Source organism: Boleophthalmus pectinirostris, unplaced genomic scaffold (genome assembly GCF_026225935.1).
Source record: "Boleophthalmus pectinirostris isolate CB_2022bp ecotype Guang Dong unplaced genomic scaffold, ASM2622593v1 HiC_scaffold_17, whole genome shotgun sequence".
Lineage (NCBI taxonomy): Eukaryota > Metazoa > Chordata > Actinopteri > Gobiiformes > Gobiidae > Boleophthalmus > Boleophthalmus pectinirostris.
Window position 1 is genome coordinate 38,209,948 of NW_026571115.1, and position 23,333 is coordinate 38,233,280.

General features: G+C 47.1%; 1 protein-coding gene across 1 annotated transcript; it reads right to left on the reverse strand.

Moving 5' to 3' along the window:
* Positions 1–23,333, reverse strand: LOC110169273 (transmembrane protease serine 9-like). The gene is made up of 10 exons (XM_055153130.1): positions 23,152–23,333; positions 14,322–14,342; positions 10,819–10,912; positions 9,906–9,980; positions 8,914–9,182; positions 5,914–6,053; positions 4,950–5,114; positions 4,162–4,498; positions 922–1,061; positions 1–292 (listed from the first exon to the last, which is right to left on the reverse strand). Exons 1-10 carry the CDS (start codon positions 23,204–23,206, stop codon positions 8–10), a joined length of 1,581 nt encoding a protein of 526 aa, XP_055009105.1. The 5' UTR covers positions 23,207–23,333; the 3' UTR covers positions 1–7.

The window sequence follows — 23,333 nt, forward strand, 5'->3', positions numbered from 1 at the left end:
TGCGTCGTTATGGCAGCAGGTGCATGTAGAGCAGAGCGGCAGGGGCCATCAGGAGCAGGGAGAGGGACAGGTGCGTGGACAGGTGCGCCCCTGCGTCGGACACGTTGCCGTTGGAGTCGAGGAAGCCGGGCGGGTTGGAGCTGGTGTGGCCGCGGATCCACGTCTGGTACCGCGACACTCGGGCGTAAACGCCGGGATACTGCGCCAAACCGCAGCCGATCCCGAAACTGACCACGCCCATCTGCACCCACGAGCCGTTTATCTTCAACACCAACGGACCGCCGGAGTCTCCCTGAACACACACACACACACACACACACACACACACACACACACACACACACACACACACACACACACACACGGGGTTAGAGCATGGAAACTGACCGAACCCGACTGAAGTCCAACCAAACCCCAACTGTACTCAGTTGAAATCCGACCGAACCCCGACTGCACATCGACCGAACCCAACCATAGTCCGACTGAACTTGACCGAAGTCCGACTGAACCAGACTGAACCCCAACCGAACCCGACCGAAGTCGAACCAAACCTGACTGAAGTTCGAACGTACCTGACCGAAGTCCGACTGAAGTCCGACCGAACCCTACCGAAGTCCGACCGAACCTGACTGAAGTTCGACCGAACCCTAACCAAACCCGACCAAACTCGAATGAAGTCTGATCGAAGTCTGACCGAAACCCGACCGAACTCTGACTGAAGTCCACCCAAACACCGACCGAACCTGACCGAAGTCCGACAGATATGTAGAGCTTCTGTTTGGACTCGGGTCGGACTTGGACACTAAACCCTAACCCTTTGAAATGTAAAATTAAAAACATCTTCAGATTGTGGACAGAGACACTTGGACATGTGTGTGTGACAGGTGCGGGCAGGTGCGGGCAGGTGCGGGCAGGGCTCACCTGACAGGAGTCCTTCCCCGCTCGTCCTGCACACAGCATGTTACTGGTGATGTCCTGGCCGTTGTAGTTTGCGTCACACGTCGACTGAGACACGACGGGAACTGAGACCTCCTGAAGACGCTGAGGGAACGGAAGCTCCTCTGAAACCAGACCAGACCGGGACTCAGACCAGACCGGGACTCAGACCGGGACTCAGACCGGGACTCAGACCGGGACTCAGACCGGGACTCAGACCAGACCAGACCGGGACTGAAACGGGGTCAGCTCTATGTTCTCACAGCCCATTGGTCCCTCATAGATTTTTTTCCCGTCGTCTGAAGTGTCGCTGTAGGTTTGTGGAACGTCCAGTGAATGTTTTTCTGTGTAAATGTTTTGTGGGAACATAGAGCTGTGGAACATAGAGCGGAGGGAACATAGAGCTGAGGGAACATAGAGCTGTGAGAACATAGAGCTGGGAACATAAAGCTGAGAGAACATAGAGCTGTGGAAACATAGACATGAGGGAACATAGAGCTGTGGAAACATAGAGCTGTGGGAACATAGAGCTGAGGGAACATAGAGCTGAGGGAACATAGAGCTGTGAGAACATAGAGCTGTGGTGAACATAAAGCTGAGAGAATAGAGCTGAGGGAACATAGACTGTGAGAACATAGAGCTGGAACATAGAGAACTAGAAACATAGACATGAGGGAACATAGAGCTGTGGACATAGAGCTGAGGGAACATAGAGCTGAGAACATAGAGCTGTGGGAACATAAAGCTGAGAGAACATAGAGCTGTGGAAACATAGACATGAGGGAACATAGAGCTGTGGGAACATAGAGCTGGGAACATAGAGCTGAGGAACATAGAGCTGAGGGAACATAGAGGAACATAGAGCTGTGGAACATGAGGGAACATAGAGCTGAGGGAGAGCTGAGAACATAGAGCTGTGGGAACATAAGCTGAGAGAACATAGAGCTGTGAAACATAGACATGAGGGAACATAGAGCTGTGGGAACATAGAGTGAGGGAACATGAGCTGAGGGAACATAGAGCTGTGAGAATAGAGCTGTGGGAACATAAAGCTAGAGAACATAGAGCTGTGGAACATAGACATGAGGGAACATAGAGCTGTGGGAACATAGAGCTGTGGGAACTGTGGGAACATAGAGCTGAGGGAACATAGAGCTGTAGAGCTGAGAGAACATAGCTAGAGCTGTGGAACATAGAACATAGAGCTGAGAACATGAGCTGGAACATAGAGCTGTGGGACATAATGGAAACATAACATAGACATGAGGGAACATAGAGCTGTGGGAACATAGAGCTGTGGAACATAGAGCTGAGGGAACATAGATGGGAACATAGAGCGGGAAATAGAGCTGGGAACATAAGCTGAGAGAACATAGAGCTGTGGAACATAGATGGGGAACATGAGTGTGGAACATAGAGCTGTGGGAACATAGAGCTTAAGGAACATAGAGCTGTGGAAACATAGAGCTGTGGGAACATAGAGCTGAGGGAACATAGAGCTGTGGGAACATAGAGCTGTGGGAACATAAAGCTGAGAGAACATAGAGCTGTGGGAACATAGACATGAGGGAACATAGAGCTGTGGGAACATAGAGCTGAGGGAAGATAGACATGAGGGAACATAGAGATGTGGGAACATAGAGCTGTGGGAACATAGAGCTGTGGGAACATAGAGCTGTGGGAACATAGAGCTGTGGGAACATAAAGCTGAGAGAACATAGAGCTGTGGGAACATAGACATGAGGGAACATAGAGCTGTGGGAACATAGAGCTGTGGGAACATAGAGCTGAGGGAACATAGACATGAGGGAACATAGAGCTGATGTGGGAACATAGAGCTGTGGGAACATGAGCTGAGGGAACATAGACATGAGGGAACATAGAGCTGGGAACATAGAGCTGGGAACATAGAGCTGAGGAACATAGAGCTGTGGGAACATAAAGCTGAGAGAACATAGAGCTGTGGGAACATAGAGCTGAGGGAACATAGAGCTGTGGGAACATAGAGCTGTGGGAACATAGACATGAGGGAACATAGAGTTGTGGGAACATAGACATGAGGGAACATAGAGCTGTGGGAACATAGAGCTGTGGGAACATAGACATGAGGGAACATAGAACTGTGGGAAAATAGAGCTGTGGGAACATAGAGCTGTGGGAACATAGAGCTGAGGGAACATAGAGCTGTGGGAACATAGAGCTGTGGGAACATAGAGCTGTGGGAACATAGACTGAGGGAACATAGACATGAGGGAACATAGAGCATGAGGGAACATAGAGCTGTGGGAAACATAGAGCTGTGGGAACATAGAGCTGAGGGAACATAGACATGAGGGAACATAGAGCTAGAGGTGAGGGAACATAGAGCTGGGAACATAAGGGAACATAGAGCTGTGGGAACATAGACATGAGAACATGAGAACATAGAGCTGTGGGAACATAGACATGAGGAACATAGAGCTGAGGGAACATAGAGCTGTGGGAACATAGAGCTGAGGGAACATAGAGCTGTGGGAACATAGAGCTGAGGAACATAGAGTGAGGGAACATAGAGCTGTGGGAAATAGAGCTTGGAACATAGAGCTGTGGGAACATAGAGCTGAGGGAACTAGAGCTGTGGGAACATAGAGCTGTGGGAACATAGAGCTGAGAGAACATAGAGCTGTGGGAACATAGACATGAGGGAACATAGACATGAGGGAACATAGAGCTGTGGGAACATAGAGCTGTGGGAACATAGAGCTGTGGGAACATAAGCTGAGGAACATAGAGCTGTGGGAACATAGAGCTGTGGGAACATAGAGTGAGGGAACATAGAGCTGTGGGAACATAGAGGGAACATAGACATGAGGGAACATAGACATGGGAACATAGAGCTGTGGGAACATAGAGCTGTGGAACATAGAGCTGTGGGAGCATAGAGCTGGGGAACATAGACATGAGGGAACATAAGCTGAGAGAACATAGAGCTGTGGGAACATAGAGCATAGAGGGAACATAGACTGGGGAACATAGACATGAGGGAACATAGAGAGTGGGAACATAGAGAGAACATAGAGCTGTGGAACATAGAGCTGGGAACATAGAGCTGAGGGAACATAGAGCTGTGGGAACATAGAGCTGTGGGAACATAGAGCTGTGGGAACATAGAGCTGTGGGAACATAGAGCTGTGGAACATAGACACACTCCCACTGAAACAGGTCTAAAGCAGGTGTTTGTCTTACGTCCGGAGTTGACGGTTCCCCAGCCGGTGACCCAGACGTCGGTCCCGGCGGCGGGCGCGTTCCCGGCGGCGGCGAGGCACACGGGCCGGATGTAGTTGGTGAAGGAGACGGCGCGCGAGAGTCTCAGGAGGCACATGTCGTTGTCGCTGGTCTGATCGTCGTAGCTCGGGTGTCTGATGATGTCGGACACGGAGCGCGACACCTCGTTCAGGTTGGAGAGCTGCTGCGTGTCCCGGCCCAGGTACACGGTCAGACCCGACGTGCTGGTGCTGAGGCCACAAACAGTCAGATGCCCTCCCACAAACAACACCCCAACACTTTTACATTTACATCCTTCTTATCTAACTCCAGGCTCTTTGTTTAGAAATTATTATCACTGTTTATATTTTTACTCTTTGTGATTTTTGTGATTATCACATTTTTACTCTTTGTTATTATCTCTTTTTATTCTTTGCGATGATCATATTTTAACTTTTTTTAAATAATATTTTTACTCTTTGTAATTATCATATTTTCCCTTTTTGTTATCATAATATTTAGATTTTATATCATCTTATTTTTAGGCTTTGTGATTATAATATTTTTTCTTATAATATTTTTTTCTTTAGTTTTTCTTATTTTAATTGTCGTTATATTTTAAGTAGAAAAAGTTTTGTTTCTTTGTGGATCATTTCACTCGTCCTGTGAGTTTTACTCAAGTCATGATCAAACTTTCTTAATTCAAGTCGTCTAAATTTAGATTTCAGTTTCTGCAGAGTCAAATGTTCCTGGAATGTGAGGAGGTGCTAAGTCNGGTTGGAGCTGGTGTGGCCGCGGATCCACGTCTGGTACCGCGACACTCGGGCGTAAACGCCGGGATACTGCGCCAAACCGCAGCCGATCCCGAAACTGACCACGCCCATCTGCACCCACGAGCCGTTTATCTTCAACACCAACGGACCGCCGGAGTCTCCCTGAACACACACACACACATAACACACACACACACACACACACACACACACACACACACACACACACACACACACACACACACACACACACACGGGGTTAGAGCATGGAAACTGACCGAACCCGACTGAAGTCCAACCAAACCCCAACTGTACTCAGTTGAAATCCGACCGAACCCCGACTGCACATCGACCGAACCCAACCATAGTCCGACTGAACTTGACTGAAGTCTGACCGAACCTGACCAAAGTCTGACCGAAACCTGACCGAAGTCCGACTGAAGTCGAACCAAACCTGACCGAAGTCCGACCGAACCCGACCGAAGTCCGACCGAACCCGACTGAAGTCCGACCGAAACTGACCGAAGTCCGACCGAACCTGACCGAAGTCCGACTGAAGTCCGACCGAACCCTACCGAAGTCCGACCGAACCTGACTGAAGTTCGACCGAACCCGACCGAAGTCCGACCGAAACTGACCGAAGTCCAACCGAACCTGACTGAAGTCTGACTGAAGTCCGACCGAACCCTAACCAAACCCGACCAAACTCGAATGAAGTCTGATCGAAGTCTGACCGAAACCCGACCGAACTCTGACTGAAGTCCACCCAAACACCGACCGAACCTGACCGAAGTCCGACAGATATGTAGAGCTTCTGTTTGGACTCGGGTCGGACTTGGACACTAAACCCTAACCCTTTGAAATGTAAAATTAAAAACATCTTCAGATTGTGGACAGAGACACTTGGACATGTGTGTGTGACAGGTGCGGGCAGGTGCGGGCAGGTGCGGGCAGGGCTCACCTGACAGGAGTCCTTCCCCGCTCGTCCTGCACACAGCATGTTACTGGTGATGTCCTGGCCGTTGTAGTTTGCGTCACACGTCGACTGAGACACGACGGGAACTGAGACCTCCTGAAGACGCTGAGGGAACGGAAGCTCCTCTGAAACCAGACCAGACCGGGACTCAGACCGGGACTCAGACCGGGACTCAGACCGGGACTCAGACCGGGACTCAGACCGGGACTCAGACCAGACCGAGACTCAGACCGGGACTCAGACCAGACCAGACCGGGACTGAAACGGGGTCAGCTCTATGTTCTCACAGCCCATTGGTCCCTCATAGATTTTTTTCCCGTCGTCTGAAGTGTCGCTGTAGGTTTGTGGAACGTCCAGTGAATGTTTTTCTGTGTAAATGTTTGTGGGAACATAGAGCTGTGGGAACATAGAGCGGAGGGAACATAGAGCTGAGGGAACATAGAGCTGTGAGAACATAGAGCTGTGGGAACATAAAGCTGAGAGAACATAGAGCTGTGGAAACATAGACATGAGGGAACATAGAGCTGTGGAAACATAGAGCTGTGGGAACATAGAGCTGAGGGAACATAGAGCTGAGGGAACATAGAGCTGTGAGAACATAGAGCTGAGGGAACATAGAGCTGAGGGAACATAGAGCTGTGAGAACATAGAGCTGTGTGAACATAAAGCTGAGAGAACATAGAGCTGAGGGAACATAGAGCTGTGAGAACATAGAGCTGTGGGAACATAAAGCTGAGAGAACATAGAGCTGTGGAAACATAGACATGAGGGAACATAGAGCTGTGGGAACATAGAGCTGTGTGAACATAGAGCTGAGGGAACATAGAGCTGAGGGAACATAGAGCTGTGAGAACATAGAGCTGTGGGAACATAAAGCTGAGAGAACATAGAGCTGTGGAAACATAGACATGAGGGAACATAGAGCTGTGGGAACATAGAGCTGTGGGAACATAGAGCTGAGGGAACATAGAGCTGAGGGAACATAGAGCTGTGGGAACATAAAGCTGAGAGAACATAGAGCTGTGGGAACATAGACATGAGGAACATGAGAAACATAGAGCTGTGGAACATAGAGCTGGGAACATAGAGGTGGAAACATAGAGCTGTGGGAACATAGAGCTGAGGGAAACATAGAGCTGAGCATAGAACATAGAGCTGTGGGAACATAAAGCTGAGAGAACATAGAGCTGTGGGAACATAGACTGAGGAACATAGAGCTGTGGAACATAGAGCTGAGGGAAGATAGACATGAGGGAACATAGAGCTGTGGAATAGAGCATAGAGCTGTGGGAACATAGAGCTGTGGAACATAGAAGCTGAGAGAAACATAGAGCTGAACATGAGGAACATAGAGCTGGGGAACATAGAGCTGTGGGAACATAGAGCTGAGGGACATAGAGCATGAGGAACATAGAGCTGAGGGAACATAGAGCTGTGGGAACATAGAGCTGTGGGAACATAGAGCTGAGGAACATAGACATGAGGGAACATAGAGCTGTGGGAATAGAGCTGTGGGAACATAGAGCTGAGAGAACATAGAGCTGTGGGAACATAGCTGAGCTGAGGAACATAGAGCTGAGGGAACATAGAGCTGTGGGAACATAGAGCTGTGGAACATAGAGCTGTGGGAACATAGACATGAGAACATAGAACATAGAGAGGGAACATAGACTGTGGGAACATAGAGCTGTGGGAACATAGACATGGGGGAACATAGAGCTGTGGGAAAATAGAGCTGTGGGAACATAGAGCTGTGGGAACATAGAGCTGAGGGAACATAGAGCTGTGGGAACATAGAGCTGTGGGAACATAGAGCTGTGGGAACATAGAGCTGAGGGAACATAGACATGAGGGAACATAGAGCTGAGGGAACATAGAGCTGTGGGAACATAGAGCTGTGGGAACATAGAGCTGAGGGAACATAGACATGAGGGAACATAGAGCTGAGGGAACATAGAGCTGTGGGAACATAGAGCTGTGGGAACATAGAGCTGTGGGAACATAAAGCTGAAAGAACATAGAGCTGTGGGAACATAGACATGAGGGAACATAGAGCTGAGGGAACATAGAGCTGTGGGAACATAGACATGAGGGAACATAGACATGAGGGAACATAGAGCTGTGGGAACATAGAGCTGAGGGAACATAGAGCTGTGGGAACATAGAGCTGAGGGAACATAGAGCTGAGGGAACATAGAGCTGTGGGAACATAGAGCTGTGGGAACATAGAGCTGTGGGAACATAGAGCTGAGGGAACATAGAGCTGTGGGAACATAGAGCTGTGGGAACATAGAGCTGAGAGAACATTGAGCTGTGGGAACATAGACATGAGGGAACATAGACATGAGGGAACATAGAGCTGTGGGAACATAGAGCTGTGGGAACATAGAGCTGTGGGAACATAGAGCTGAGGAACATAGAGCTGTGGGAACATAGAGCTGTGGGAACATAGAGCTGAGGGAACATAGAGCTGTGGGAACATAGAGCTGTGGGAACATAGAGCTGAGGAACATAGAGCTGTGGGAACATAGAGCTGTGGGAACATAGAGCTGTGGGAACATAGACATGAGGGAACATAGACATGAGGGAACATAGAGCTGTGAACATAGAGCTGTGGGAACATAGAGCTGGGGGAACATAGACATGAGGGAACATAGAGCTGTGGGAACATAGAGCTGAGAGAACATAGAGCTGTGGGAACATAGAGCTGGGGGAACATAGAGCTGTGGGAACATAGAGCTGGGGGAACATAGACATGAGGGAACATAAAGCTGTGGGAACATAGAGCTGAGAAACATAGAGCTGTGGAACATAGAGCTGTGGAACATAGAGCTGAGGAACATAGAGCTGTGGGAACATAGAGCTGAGGGAACATAGAGCTGTGGGAACATAGAGCTGTGGGAACATAGAGCTGTGGGAACATAGAGCTGTGGGAACATAGACACACTCCCACTGAAACAGGTCTAAAGCAGGTGTTTGTCTTACGTCCGGAGTTGACGGTTCCCCAGCCGGTGACCCAGACGTCGGTCCCGGCGGCGGGCGCGTTCCCGGCGGCGGCGAGGCACACGGGCCGGATGTAGTTGGTGAAGGAGACGGCGCGCGAGAGTCTCAGGAGGCACATGTCGTTGTCGCTGGTCTGATCGTCGTAGCTCGGGTGTCTGATGATGTCGGACACGGAGCGCGACACCTCGTTCAGGTTGGAGAGCTGCTGCGTGTCCCGGCCCAGGTACACGGTCAGACCCGACGTGCTGGTGCTGAGGCCACAAACAGTCAGATGCCCTCCCACAAACAACACCCCAACACTTTTACATTTACGTCCTTCTTATCTAACTCCAGGCTCTTTGTTTAGAAATTATTATCACTGTTTATATTTTTACTCTTTGTGATTTTTGTGATTATCACATTTTTACTCTTTGTTATTATCTCTTTTTATTCTTTGCGATGATCATATTTTAACTTTTTTTAAATAATATTTTTACTCTTTGTAATTATCATATTTTCCCTTTTTGTTATCATAATATTTAGATTTTATATCATCTTATTTTTAGGCTTTGTGATTATAATATTTTTTCTTATAATATTTTTTTCTTTAGTTTTTCTTATTTTAATTGTCGTTATATTTTAAGTAGAAAAAGTTTTGTTTCTTTGTGGATCATTTCACTCGTCCTGTGAGTTTTACTCAAGTCGTGATCAAACTTTCTTAATTCAAGTCGTCTAAATTTAGATTTCAGTTTCTGCAGAGTCAAATGTTCCTGGAATGTGAGGAGGTGCTAAGTCCCTCCCCCTTCAGAGCGCTGGAAATGATCCGAACACACAGTAACATAAACATCAGGTCTGCCCAGTTTAGTGTCATGTTTTTGTGCCAGGAGAGATCTCTGGATGAGTCAGACACTCGTGGGTGACTCTAGAACCTTCTGTGTGTTTGTGATGTAATAGAAAAAGTTCCGCAGTGGAGCTTTAACCCTGCGGTGACTCACCTGGAGAAGCAGTGCGCCGCCGTCAGGACCCACTGATCGTTTATGAGAGAACCTCCACAGAAGTGAGACCCGAACCTGAGGAAAGACCAGAACCAGGACTGAACCAGGACCGAACCAGGACCGAACCAGGACTGAACCAGGACTGAACCAGGACTGAACCAGGACTAAACCAGGACTAAACCAGGACTGAACCAGGACTGAACCAGGACCGAACCAGGACCGAACCAGGACCGAACCAGGACTGAAACCAGGACTAAGACTGAACCAGGACTGAACCAGGACCGAACCAGGACTGAACCAGGACTGAACCAGGACTAAACTAAGACTGAACCAGGACTGAAGCAGGACTGAACCAGGACTAAACCAGGACTAAACCAGGACTGAACCAGGACTAAACCAGGACTAAACCAGGACTGAACCAGGACTGAACCAGGACTGAACCAGGACCGAACCAGACTGAACCAGGACTGAACCAGGACTGAACCAGGACCAACCAGGAACCGAACCAGGACCGAACCAGGACTAAACTAAGACTGAACCAGGACCGAACCAGGACCGAACCAGGACTAACCAGGACTAAAACCAGGACTGAACCAGGACTGAAAGGACTGAACCAGGACTGAAACCAGGACTGAACCAGGACTGAACCAGGACTGAAACCAGGACCGAACCAGGACTAAACCAGGACTAAACCAGGACTAAACTAAGACTGAACCAGGACTAAACCAGGACTAAACCAGGACTACTAAACAGGACCGAACCAGGACTAAACCAGGACTAAACCAGGACTAAACTAAGACTGAACCAGGTCTAACCAGGACTAAACCAGGACTGAACCAGGACCGAACCAGGACTGAACCAGGACTAAACCAGGACTAAACCAGGACTAAACCGGGACTAGAGCAGGTCTTACTTGGTCAGTGACGCCTGCCAGGGCCATGATCCTGCAGATGCATCTTCTCCACCAACGATCTTCGTCTTTGAGTTCAGAGGAGCAAGACCACAAACTGAAACAGAGAAACCAGAACTGAACCAGAACTAAACCAGGACTGAACCAGAACCAGAACTAAACCAGAACTGAACCAGAACTAAACCAGGACTGAACCAGAACTAAACCAGGACTAAACCAGGACTAAACCAGAACTAAACCAGGACTAAACCAGACTAAACCAGAAACTAAACCAGGACTGAACCAGGACTGAACCAGAACTAAACCAGGACTGAACCAGGACTGAAACCAGGACTAAACCAGGACTGAACCAGGACTAAAACCAGGAACTAAACCAGGACTAAACCCAGGACTAAACCAGGACTAAACCAGGTCTAAACCAGGACTAAACCAGGACTGAACCAGAACTAAACCAGGACTGAACCAGAACTAAACCAGGACTAAACCCAGGACTAAACCAGGACTAACCAGGACTGAAACCAGAACTAAACCAGGACTAAACCAGGAAAACTAAACCAGGAACTAAGAAACCAGGACTAAACCAGGACTGAACCAGAACTAAACCAGGACTGAACCAGGACTAAACCAGGACTGAAACCAGGAACTAAACCAGGAACTAAACCAGGACTAAACCAGGACTAAAACTAAACAGGACTAAACCAGGACTAAACCAGAAACCAGGTAAACCAGGACTGAACCAGAACTAAACCAGGACTGAAACCAGGACTAAACCAGGACTCTAAACCAGGACTAAACCAGGACTAAACCAGGACTAAACCAGGACTAAACCAGGACTAAACCAGGTCTAAACCAGGTCTAAACCAGGACTAAACCAGTTCTAAACCAGGACTAAACCAGGTCTAAACCAGGTCTAAACCAGGTCTAAACCAGGTCTAAACCAGGTCAGATTCAAATGTTCTCAGTCGTGTGAGTCTTTGTGATTTTAGGAAAATGTCGCAGAATCATGGAACATTCAAATCCACCCTGTGATGTCATCATGTGGTGATACAGCAAGTGCTCCACTGTGTTTTTAAACTCCACACAGCTTCACCAGGATCATGTGGATCATTTCAGTCCTGGAGTCCTGGAGTCCTGGGGTCCTGGAGTCCTGAGGTCCTGAGGTCCTGGAGTCCTGGAGTCCTGGGGTCCTGGAGTCCTGGGGTCCTGGGGTCCTGGAGTCCTGGAGTCCTGGGGTCCTGGGTCCTGGAGTCCTGGAGTCCTGGAGTCCTGGGGTCCTGGGGTCCTGGGGTCCTGGGGTCCTGGAGTCCTGGAGTCCTGGAGTCCTGGGTCCTGGATCCTGGGTCCTGGAGTCCTGGAGTCCTGGAGTCCTGGGTCCTGGGTCCTGGAGTCCTGGAGTCCTGGGGTCCTGGAGTCCTGGAGTCCTGGAGTCCTGGGGTCCTGGAGTCCTGGGTCCTGGAGTCCTGGAGTCCTGGAGTCCTGGAGTCCTGGAGTCCTGGGTCCTGGAGTCCTGGAGTCCTGGAGTCCTGGAGTCCTGGAATCCTGAGGTCCTGGAGTCCTGGAGTCCTGGGGTCCTGGAGTCCTGGAGTCCTGGATTTCTAGTGGACGGGCGTCGGTTTTTGCCATCGGCTGTGATCAGACTCATGTAAATAAAGGCGCCGCGGTTTGTTGTTGGTTTGTTGTCGGTTTCGTGGATACAAGAGCTCGAAATGAGTTTCCTCCGCAGGGCGTCTGGGCGTCTCCCTTAGAGACAGAGTGAGGAGCTCAGTCACACGGGAGGAGCTCGGAGTAGAGCCGCTGCTCCTCCACGTCGAGAGGAGCAGTTGAGGCTCGGGCATCTGTTCCGGATGCCTCCTGGGCGCCTCCCTCAGGAGGTGTTCATGTCCCACCGGGAGGAGGCCCCGGGGAAGACCCAGGACACGCTGGAGGGACTATGTCTCTGGACTGGCCTGGGAACACCTCGGGGTCCCCCCGGAGGAGCTGGAGGACGTGTCTGGGGTGAAGGAAGTCTGGGAGTCCCTGCTTAGGCTGATGCCCCCGCGACCCGACCCCGGATAAGAGGAAGAAAATGGATGGATGGATGTTGTCGGTTTGTTGTCGGTTGATTTAGTGAAGTGAAAGTTTGATGCGGCTGAAGTTCGTTTTTGGGTCTGAACTTCCTCTCGGTTTGGGGGCGGAGTTTAACCCCACCTCACGTGCACTTTAACCCCACCTCACGTGCACTTTAACCCCACCTCACGTGCACTTTAACCCGGCCTCACATGCACTTTAATCCCACCTCACGTGCACTTTAATCCCATCTCACGTGCACTTTAACCCCACCTCACGTGCACTTTAACCCGGCCTCACGTGCACTTTAACCCCCACCTCACGTGCACTTTATCCCAACCTCACGTGCACTTTACCCCGACCTCACGTGCACTTTAACCCGGCCTCACGTGCACTTTAACCCCCACCTCACGTGCACTTTAACCCCACCTCACGTGCACTTTATCCCAACCTCACGTGCACTTTACCCCACCTCACGTGCACTTTAACCCGGCCTCACATGCACTTTAACCCCACCTCACGTGCACTTTAACCCGGCCTCACGTGCACTTTAACCCCACCTCACGTGCACTTTAACCCCACCTCACGTGCACTTTAACCCGACCTCACGTGCACTTAAACCCGGCCTCACGTGCACTTTAACCCCACCTCACGTGCACTTTAACCCCACCTCACGTGCACTTTAACCCGGCCTCACATGCACTTTAACCCCACCTCACGTGCACTTTAACCCACCTCACGTGCACTTTAACCCCACCTCACGTGCACTTTAACCCGTCACCTCACGTGCACTTTAACCCCCACCTCACGTGCACTTTAACCCGGCCTCACATGTACTTTAACCCGGCCTCACGTGCACTTTAACCCCACCTCACGTGCACTTTAACCCCACCTCACGTGCACTTTAACCCCACCTCACGTGCACTTTAACCCCACCTCACGTGCACTTTAACCCGGCCTCACGTGCACTTTAACCCCCACCTCACGTGCACTTTAACCCGGCACTCACACGTGCACTTTAACCCCCTCACGTGCACTTTAACCCACCTCACGTGCACTTTAACCCCCACCTCACGTGCACTTTAACCCCCACCTCACTTCACTTGCACTTTAACCCACACTTTACACCTCACGTGCACTTTAACCCGGCCTCACGTGCACTTTAACCCCACCTCACGTGCACTTTAACCCGGCCTCACGTCACTTTAACCCGTGCCTTTACCCCACCTCACGTGCACTTAACCCCTCACGTGCACTTTAACCCCACCTCACGTGCACTTTAACCCGGCCTCACGTGCACTTTAACCCGGCCTCACGTGCACTTTAACCCGACCTCACGTGCACTTTAACCCGGCCTCACGTGCACTTTAACCCCACCTCACGTGCACTTTAACCCAGCCTCACGTGCGCTTTAACCCGAGTCTGAATCAGCGGTGTGTAAAATGGGACGTGGGCCTCACCTCCGGGTTGTCCTCGGGCTCCTGAAACACAAACAGAACAAACATCAGAAAAACTCACAGGAGTAAAAATACTTCTACTCTGTACTCTGGAGTACTGTTACTTCAATAAAAATATGACTCAAATTAGAGTAAAAATATGACTCTTTTTACTCCTATTTGAGTCATAAAAATGTACCTCAAATAGGAGTAAAATGTGCTGTAGAAACACTCTGAAAAGTACATTTAGTTTCAAGTGTGTTTGAGTTTTCTTGTGTTGGACTGAGGAGAAAAATGTTGCATAATTCCTCTTTAAATAAAACCTGCTGTGTCATTGTCCCGTCACCTGTCTGTGTGCTTTGTCCCTGCCGGTGTGTGTGTGTGTATAGTGTGTGTGTATGTGTGTGTGTGTGTGTGTGTGTATAGTGTGTTGTGTGTGTGTGTGTGTGTGTGTGTGTATAGTGTGTGTATAGTGTGTGTGTGTGTGTGTGTATAGTGTGTGTGTGTGTGTGTATAGTGTGTGTGTGTGTGTGTGTGTATAGTGTGTGTGTGTGTATAGTGTGTGTGTGTGTGTGTGTGTGTGTGTGTGTGTGTGTATAGTGTGTGTGTGTGTGTGTGTGTGTGTGTATAGTGTGTGTGTGTGTGTGTGTGTGTGTGTGTGTATAGTGTGTGTGTGTGTGTATAGTGTGTGTGTGTGTGTGTGTGTGATAGTGTGTGTGTGTGTGTGTGTGTATAGTGTGTGTGTGTGTGTATAGTGTGTGTGTGTGTATAGTGTGTGTGTGTATAGTGTGTGTGTGTGTGTGTGTGTGTGATAGTGTGTGTGTGTGTGTGTGTGTGTGATAGTGTGTGTGTGTGTGTGTGTGTGTGTGTGATAGTGTGTGTGTGTGTGTATAGTGTGTGTGTGTGTGTGTGTGTGTGTGTGTGTGTGTATAGTGTGTGTGTGTGTGTGTGTGTGTGTGTGTGTGTGTGTGTGTGTGTGTGTGTGTGTGTGTGTGTGTGTGTGTGTGTATAGTGTGTGTGTGTGTATAGTGTGTGTGTGTGTGTGTGTGTGTGTGTGTGTGTGTGTGTGTGTGTGTGTGTGTGTGTGTATAGTGTGTGTGTGTGTGTGTGTGTGTGTGTGTCTGCGGGTGAAGACGAGGGTGAAACTTTACTTGGAGGAAATGTTAGTGATTCAAACCGGTCGGTCCAGTCGGGGGTTTTATCTCTGTCACAGTGAAAACACAAACACAGGGAATCAAACCCTCAACCTCACCGCCCACACTCTGCCCCTGTCACTGTCAGGGAGCGTGCACGGGCGCGGTCGGGCTCCACCGGGTCTGGCTCCAGTTCAGGTTTGATCTAAAATTAAACCGTTTTGATCTTTTCAATCGTGTGAACCGGTCACACTTTTACATTTTCTCCTGTAGTTTCCGTTTCAGTCTGTGGAGTTTAAAGAAGAAAAGAAGAAGAAAAGAAGAAGAAAAGAAGAAGAAGAAGAAGAAAAGAAGAAGAAAAGAAGAAGAAGGTTTGTGAACATTTGAGACGTGTCGGTGTGTGAACGTGACCTGGACGTTCACACACATGTCACATGTTAAAGATCAGATCACTTTAGAATGAAAGTGACGTGAGTGTGTCTTGATGGGACCAGTGGAAATCTCTTCGTGGTTTTTGTTCTCGAGACATTAGTCCCGTTTTTTCCCCTTGTTTGATCCTGATGAGTCATTTCCAGAGGAACAGTGAAGAAATGAATCGTTTTATCCTTTCAGAGCTTCTAGATCAACCAAATACACAACAAAACCTGCCCATGTTTCTCCGACGCTGCTGAAGTCAGTGACATAGTGACATAGTCACATAGTGTGTCCGGTGTCATGGCGACGTAGGTACAGTTGCTACAGGGACATGTGACGGTGCAAAGACTCTATTTACACACAGTGACAGGTGAACACTCCAAAGGTGTAAAAAAAAAAAAAAAAAAACACTGTGTGAACCACGTGATGATGTAAAACAGTTGGGTGGGACTCAAACTTCCTCCTCGTCGTTTTGAGCTCCAGGCCCCAAATATGTTCATGTACTATTTTTGTTTTTGAATTTTTGTTGTACCTGCGCAAATAAATAAATAAATGAAATGAAATGTGTTTGGTTTTGGAGCACAGATCCAAGTGTCCAGGGTCGAGTTTGAAAAAATCACATTTGTGTGGTTCAGTCGTTAAAAGATCAGAAACACGTAAAATCAGATGTTTGTCGCTGCGGACGACGGTGACTCGGTTTTTCTCCAGCATCAGTGTTCGTGGAAAAACAAGGAAGTGTGACAAAAACACTTTTAGACACTTTGAGGATTTAAACATCAACAGTTTATGTTGTGAAAAGAGAAAAGAATCGTACAGAAAGTGAAAGTGGCTGTTGGACAAAGTATCATGTGAAAATCTATATTTGATTAATAAACAGTGTCGGGAAGTTTACTTTTAAAATGTAATCCCCTACAGATTACAGATTACACACTCCAAAATGTAGTTTGTAACAGAATCCATTAAATTACTTAAAGTGAGTAATGTAATCTGATTACTTGATTTGCTGTAGAGAAACAAAGACGAGGAAATCTTCACATAAGAAGTTTTGTCTGATAAAAGAAAATAAAAAACCCAAACTTTACTGAACCAAATTAAAAATATTATTGATAGAAAATGAAGAAACACGTCCACACAGCAGGATTTAGACCTGGTCTAGTCCTGGTTTAGATCTAGTTTAGACCTAGTTTTAGTCCTGGTTTAGACCTGGTTTAGTTTCCAGCAATGACTCTCTCTCTCTGTGACAGAGGGGTGTTCTCTCTGTGTCAGAGGGGTGTTCTCTCTGTGTGACAGAGGGGTGTTCTCTCTGTGTGTCAGAGGGGTGTTCTCTCTGTGTGACAGAGGGGTGTTCTCTCTCTGTGTCAGAGGGGTGTTCTCTCTGTGTGACAGAGGGGTGTTCTCTCTGTGTGACAGAGGGGTGTTCTCTCTGTGTCAGAGGGGTGTTTCTCTCTGTGTGACAGAGGGGTGTTCTCTCTGTGTGAAGAGGGGTGTTCTCTCTGTGTGACAGAGGGGTGTTCTCTCTGTGTGTCAGAGGGGTGTTCTCTCTGTGTGACAGAGGGTGTTCTCTCTGTGTCAGAGGGGTGTTCTCTCTCTGTGACAGAGGGGTGTTCTCTCTCTGTGACAGAGGGGTGTTCTCTCTGTGTGACAGAGGGGTGTTCTCTCTGTGTGACAGAGGGGTGTTCTCTCTGTGACAGAGGGGTGTTCTCTCTGTGTCAGAGGGGTGTTCTCTCTCTGTGTGACAGAGGGGTGTTCTCTCTCTGTGTGACAGAGGGGTGTTCTCTCTGTGTGACAGAGGGGTGTTCTCTCTGTGTCAGAGGGGTGTTCTCTCTCTGTGTCAGAGGGGTGTTCTCTCTGTGTCAGAGGGGTGTTCTCTCTGTGTGACAGAGGGTGTGTTCTCTCTGTGTCAGAGGGTGTTCTCTCTGTGTGTCAGAGGGGTGTTCTCTCTGTGTGACAGAGGGTGTTCTCTCTGTGTGACAGAGGGGTGTTCTCTCTGTGTGACAGAGGGGTGTTCTCTCTGTGTGACAGAGGGGTGTTCTCTCTGTGTGTCAGAGGGGTGTTCTCTCTGTGTCAGAGGGGTGTTCTCTCTCTGTGTCAGAGGGGTGTTCTCTCTGTGTCAGAGGGGTGTTCTCTCTGTGTGACAGAGGGGTGTTCTCTCTGTGTCAGAGGGGTGTTTCTCTCTGTGTCAGAGGGGTGTTCTCTCTGTGTGACAGTGGGGTGTTCTCTCTGTGTGACAGAGGGGTGTTCTCTCTGTGACAGAGGGGTGTGTTTCTCTCTGTTGTGACAGAGGGGTGTTCTCTCTGTGTGACAGAGGGGTGTTCTCTCTGTGTCAGAGGGGTGTTCTCTCTGTGTCAGAGGGTGTGTCAGAGGGGTGTTCTCTCTGTGTCAGAGGGGTGTTCTGTTCTGCTGAGAGGGGTGGTGTCTGCTGAGTGTTCGGTTCTGTGTTTGTGTCGTGATGTTTTCACTTTGTACATGTGCAGGTTTATCACAGATGCAGCGAGAACGAGAATGAAAATTACAATTGTTTGCAGGAGCGAGTGGAGCAGGACTGAACAGTGCGACTGTCCCAACAACACATGAAAACAGATTTAATAATAAAACCAGAACAGAAACAATAAAGTTAGAGATTAAAAATGAGATTAACGCGATTATAAAACATAATGCGCCAAATCTGACTGTAATTAATGAACCACAATTAACGTGATAATCTGACACCTTTAATTAAACCAGTAATTCCACTTTTATAAGGAGCTGGAACATGAGTCACTTTAAAACAAAACCACGACTCTGACAAACGACAATTAACAAAACCAAAGACCATTTAAAATATGACATTTCCTTTACAAATACACTTCATCATCTGAACCCGACAAGTTCAGACAAATATAAAAGTAAAAGTTCTTTTGAACAGAAGAGTTCGGTTCACGGTGTCCAGACGAAACAAACACAAGTGGAAAAACTGTTCATGATGGAAAAAGAAAAAACATCTGTCCAGTGTCATGTGATCACTTTGACCAATCAGAGCGAGAGGAGCCGAGCCAAAGATTAAAAAGAGTTTTTAAGACGACTGAAGGATTTTGAGCTGAGAAAAAGTTTATGATCAGTAAAAATCGCCACAAAATCTGAAATTTTTGAAAGTTGCAGCCCCTGTCAGCCCCTGTCAGCCCCTGTCAGCCCCTGTCAGCCCCTGTCAGCTCCTGTCAGCCCCTGTCAGCCCCTGTCAGCCCCTGTCAGTTTGTGTTACTTTGCCTCTGTGAGAAAAATCTTATCTCGTCTCAGAGGATTTTTCCGCTGAAGTTCCAGTGAGAGTCTCGACGAGAAACACAAACAAACAAACAAACAAACAAACAAACAAACGAACAAACAAACAAACAAACAAACAAACAAACAAACAAACAAACAAACAAACAAACAAACAAACAAACAAACAAACAAACAAACAAACAAACAAACAAACAAACAAACAAACCCGTGCAGATATTTGACCAGGTCGATGAGCCGCGTTTGCTTCGCCGCTGAACTGTCACATCCAGGTCATGTTACGTGTTGATTGGTCGGTGCTCGGTCACATGACCAGGACACAGTCACAGGACAGATACAGATTATTATTGTTTTTATTGTTTTTATTGTTTTTATTGTTGAAGAATAACTGTGTTGTTTTTTTCACGTTCACCTCGAGCTGTGGGGACGTCTCACTCAGATGTGTGTCTGTGTCTCTGTGTGTGTGTGTGTGTGTGTATGTGTGTGTGTGTGTATGTGTGTGTGTGTGTGTGTGTGTATGTGTGTGTGTGTGTATGTGTGTGTGTGTGTGTGTGTGTGTGTGTGTGTGTGTGTGTGTGTGTGTGTGTATGTGTGTGTGTGTGTGTGTGTGTGTGTGTGTGTGTGTGTGTGTGTGTGTATGTGTGTGTGTATGTGTGTGTGTGTGTGTGTGTGTGTGTGTGTGTGTGTGTGTGTGTGTGTGTGTGTGTGTGTGTGTGTGTGTGTGTGTGTGTGTGTGTGTGTGTGTATGTGTGTATGTGTGTGTGTGTGTGTATGTGTGTGTGTGTGTGTGTGTGTGTGTGTGTGTGTGTGTGTGTGTGTGTGTGTGTGTGTGTGTGTGTGTGTGTGTGTGTGTGTGTGTGTATGTGTGTATGTGTGTGTGTGTGTGTGTCTGTGTGTGTGTGTGTGTGTGTGTGTGTATGTGTGTATGTGTGTGTGTGTGTGTGTGTGATATCGTATCGTCAAAAGTCTCATAATAATATCGTGGTCTGTATCGATATATCGAATCACAAGTTTCTTTGTTTAAATTCAGGTTTTATAAACATCAGAAACTACATTTCCCATGATTCATTTCAGCGCAGACGACCTGAAGAAATGTGTTTTTACTTGAATTCTTGGGATTTTGACGGAAATATTTCACACCAGAATCTTGTCAAAGTGTTTTAAAAACAAAAAAGTGTCAAATCTACAATTATATCGACCTCTGCAGAATATCACAATAAATATCGTATCGAGAGATTTAGATATTGTTACATCTCCGGTCCTTATATGTGTGATCCTCAGAGGTCCAGAACTGAACCAGGACTGAACCAGGACTGAACCAGGACTGAACCAGGACTGAACCAGGACTGAACCAGGACTAAACCAGGTCCATGTGTGTGTTCTCATCTCTGTGTCTTACACTTGTTCTGATCCAGTTCCATTTTGTTCTAAACACATTCAGGAAAGGTTCTAAAGGTTCTAAAGGTTCTAAAGGTTCTGCTCTGTTCTGAAAATGAGACTTTTTCAGGATCCAGATCTGAGGAAAACCAGGATCTGGTTTGGATCTGATTTTTACCAGAAGAAAAAAACATGAACTTTTGCTCCAGAGTCATAAACCAGTTTTACAACCACCAAGAATGTGACCTTAAACCTGGACTAAACCTGGACTAAACCAGGACTAAACCTGGACTAAACCTGGACTAAACCTGGACTGAACCAGGTCTGAACCTGGATTAAACCTGGACTAAACCAGGACTAAACCAGGACTAAATGTGTGGACAGTTTTGTGTTGTTCTGATCTAATCTCAGTTTTCATATTTGCATGACCCATGTTTGACTTGAGAAAATTTACATGAAAATTCTGAACAAAAGTCCTGGAAAAGTCCTGAGTCCAGACCTGCAGGGACCATGTCCAGACCTGGAGTCTCTCTGGAAAAGTCCTGAGTCCAGACCTGCAGGGACCATGTCCAGACCTGGAGTCTCTCGTTGGTGTTTGGAAAACGGTTTGATCCGTGTGTATTTGATAATGATTCCGGGACCAGACCAGACCTGGAATCATGATCTGTTATCCATCTCAGTCCTGGTCTCAGTCCTGGTTTAGTCCTGGTCTCAGTCCTGGTCTCAGTCCTGGTCTCAGTCCTGGTCTCAGTCCTGGTTTAGTCCTGGTCTCAGTCCCGGTCTCAGTCCCGGTCTCCTGTCTCAGTCCTGGTTTAGTCTCAGTCCCGGTCTCAGTCCTGGTCTCAGTCCTGGTTTAGTCCTGGTCTCAGTCCCGGTCTCAGTCCTGGTCTCAGTCCTTATCATCCGACAGTCTACGAGTGAGCACCTCTGGACCCGTCCCAACACTCAGTCCTGGTTTAGTCCTGGTTTAGCCCTGGTTTACACCTGGTTTACACCTGGTTTAGTCCTGGTTTAGTCCTGGTTTAGTCCTGGTTTACACCTGGTTTAGACCTGGTTTAGTCCTGGTTTAGTCTGTTATCTTTTTTTTTTTTTTCCATTTTTCATTTAAACACAAAATCAAAAACTGAAAATTTGAATCTTTATCTGTTTTTTCATTTTGGTTTTGGAGACAAATAATGAAGAAAATCTTTTCTTTCTTTTTTTTTTTTCGTTTTCTTATTTTTGATTTTATTTTGAAAAACAAAGACACAGATTTCTTTGCCTGTTTTAATGTTGATATTTAATTGAACTGAAGTTTTTGTCTGTGGATCCAGAGTCGACCATAAAACGGTCATAAAAATGTGTTTTATGACAGTTTTACAGTTGAACAGAGGAAAGTTTGTCGTTGTTTCCTGTTTCTAAGACGTGAAAAGAAAAAACAAACGTGTTTGTCACAAAAACTGCAGCGATTTTTCAGCTTTGTCCTTCAGCAGAAAACTTCAAATAAACCAGAAAATCAAATATCAACATTTAAATAAACGAGACAGTTTTTTGATTGGTGATATTTGAAAAAAAATGTTAATGAAAAATTGAAAATCGAGGTCGAAATCTGTTTTTTGTTTGACACTAAAACAGAAAAATAAAATAAACAGTTGAGCTCTGACCTGACTCTGACCTGACTCTGACCTGACTCTGACTCTGACCTGACTCTGACCTGACTCTGACCTGACTCTGACCTGACCTGACTCTGACCTGACTCTGACCTGACCTGACCTGACCTGACTCTGACCTGACTCTGACCTGAGCTCTGATCCTCCTTGTCAATAAACGCAACAATGACGTCACCACGACAACCACGAGAATTTACACCAACACAGACCGGAACTAAACCAGGACTAAACCAGAACTAGACCAGGACTAAACCAGGACTAAACCAGGACTAAACCAGAACTAAACCAGGACTAAACCAGGACTAAACCAGAACTAAACCAGGACTAAACCAGGACTAAACCAGGACTAAACCAGGACTAAACTAAACCAGGACTAAACCAGGACTAAAGAACTAAACCAGGACTAAACCAGGACTAAACCATAACTAAACCAGGACTAAACCAGGACTAAACCAGAACTAAACCTAAACAGGACTAACCAGAACTAAACCAGGACTAAACCAGGACTAAACCAGAACTAAACCAGGACTAAACCAGGACTAAACCAGAACTAAACCAGGACTAAACCAGGACTAAACCAGAACTAAACCAGGACTAAACCAGGACTAAATTCAGTGTTGGAAGAAGTTTCCATTTGAAGTAAAAGTACAGACACCAGAGCCAAGAAATACTCAAGTAAAAGTACCACAAAAGTATTAAAGTACCTGTTAAAAAAATACTTCAACAGTAAAAAGTAAAAATATTTTGTGCAGGTTTGATTTTCAAATGTCGTGAATTTATTGAGTTTTTCAAATGAAATTTGTTGAACAGAAAAAAAAAGATTTAAAAAATTTATATTTCCATCTATTTTTATTTGTGTTTTTGTGTTTTTTTCAAATCTGGAAGCGTCAAATAAACCTCAGACCAGAACACAAATACTTTCACTCATCTACAAAGTACTGCAGTAAAAGTACAAATACCTGCTCCAAAAACTACTGCAGTAAAAATCTCCATTTTACTCAGACAAAATATGAAATTATAATTTACCTGTGAAGAAGAGGAGGAGACACAGAGCCCCCCACAGAGCGCCGGGTCCGACCATGATCCTGCTTTAGTCCTGGGGTTTAGTCCTGGTTTAGTTCTGCTGTAGACCCGGTTTAGTCCTGCTTTAGTCCTGCTTTAGTCCTGGTTTGATCCTGATTTGATCCTGTACCTGCAGTAAACTCAGT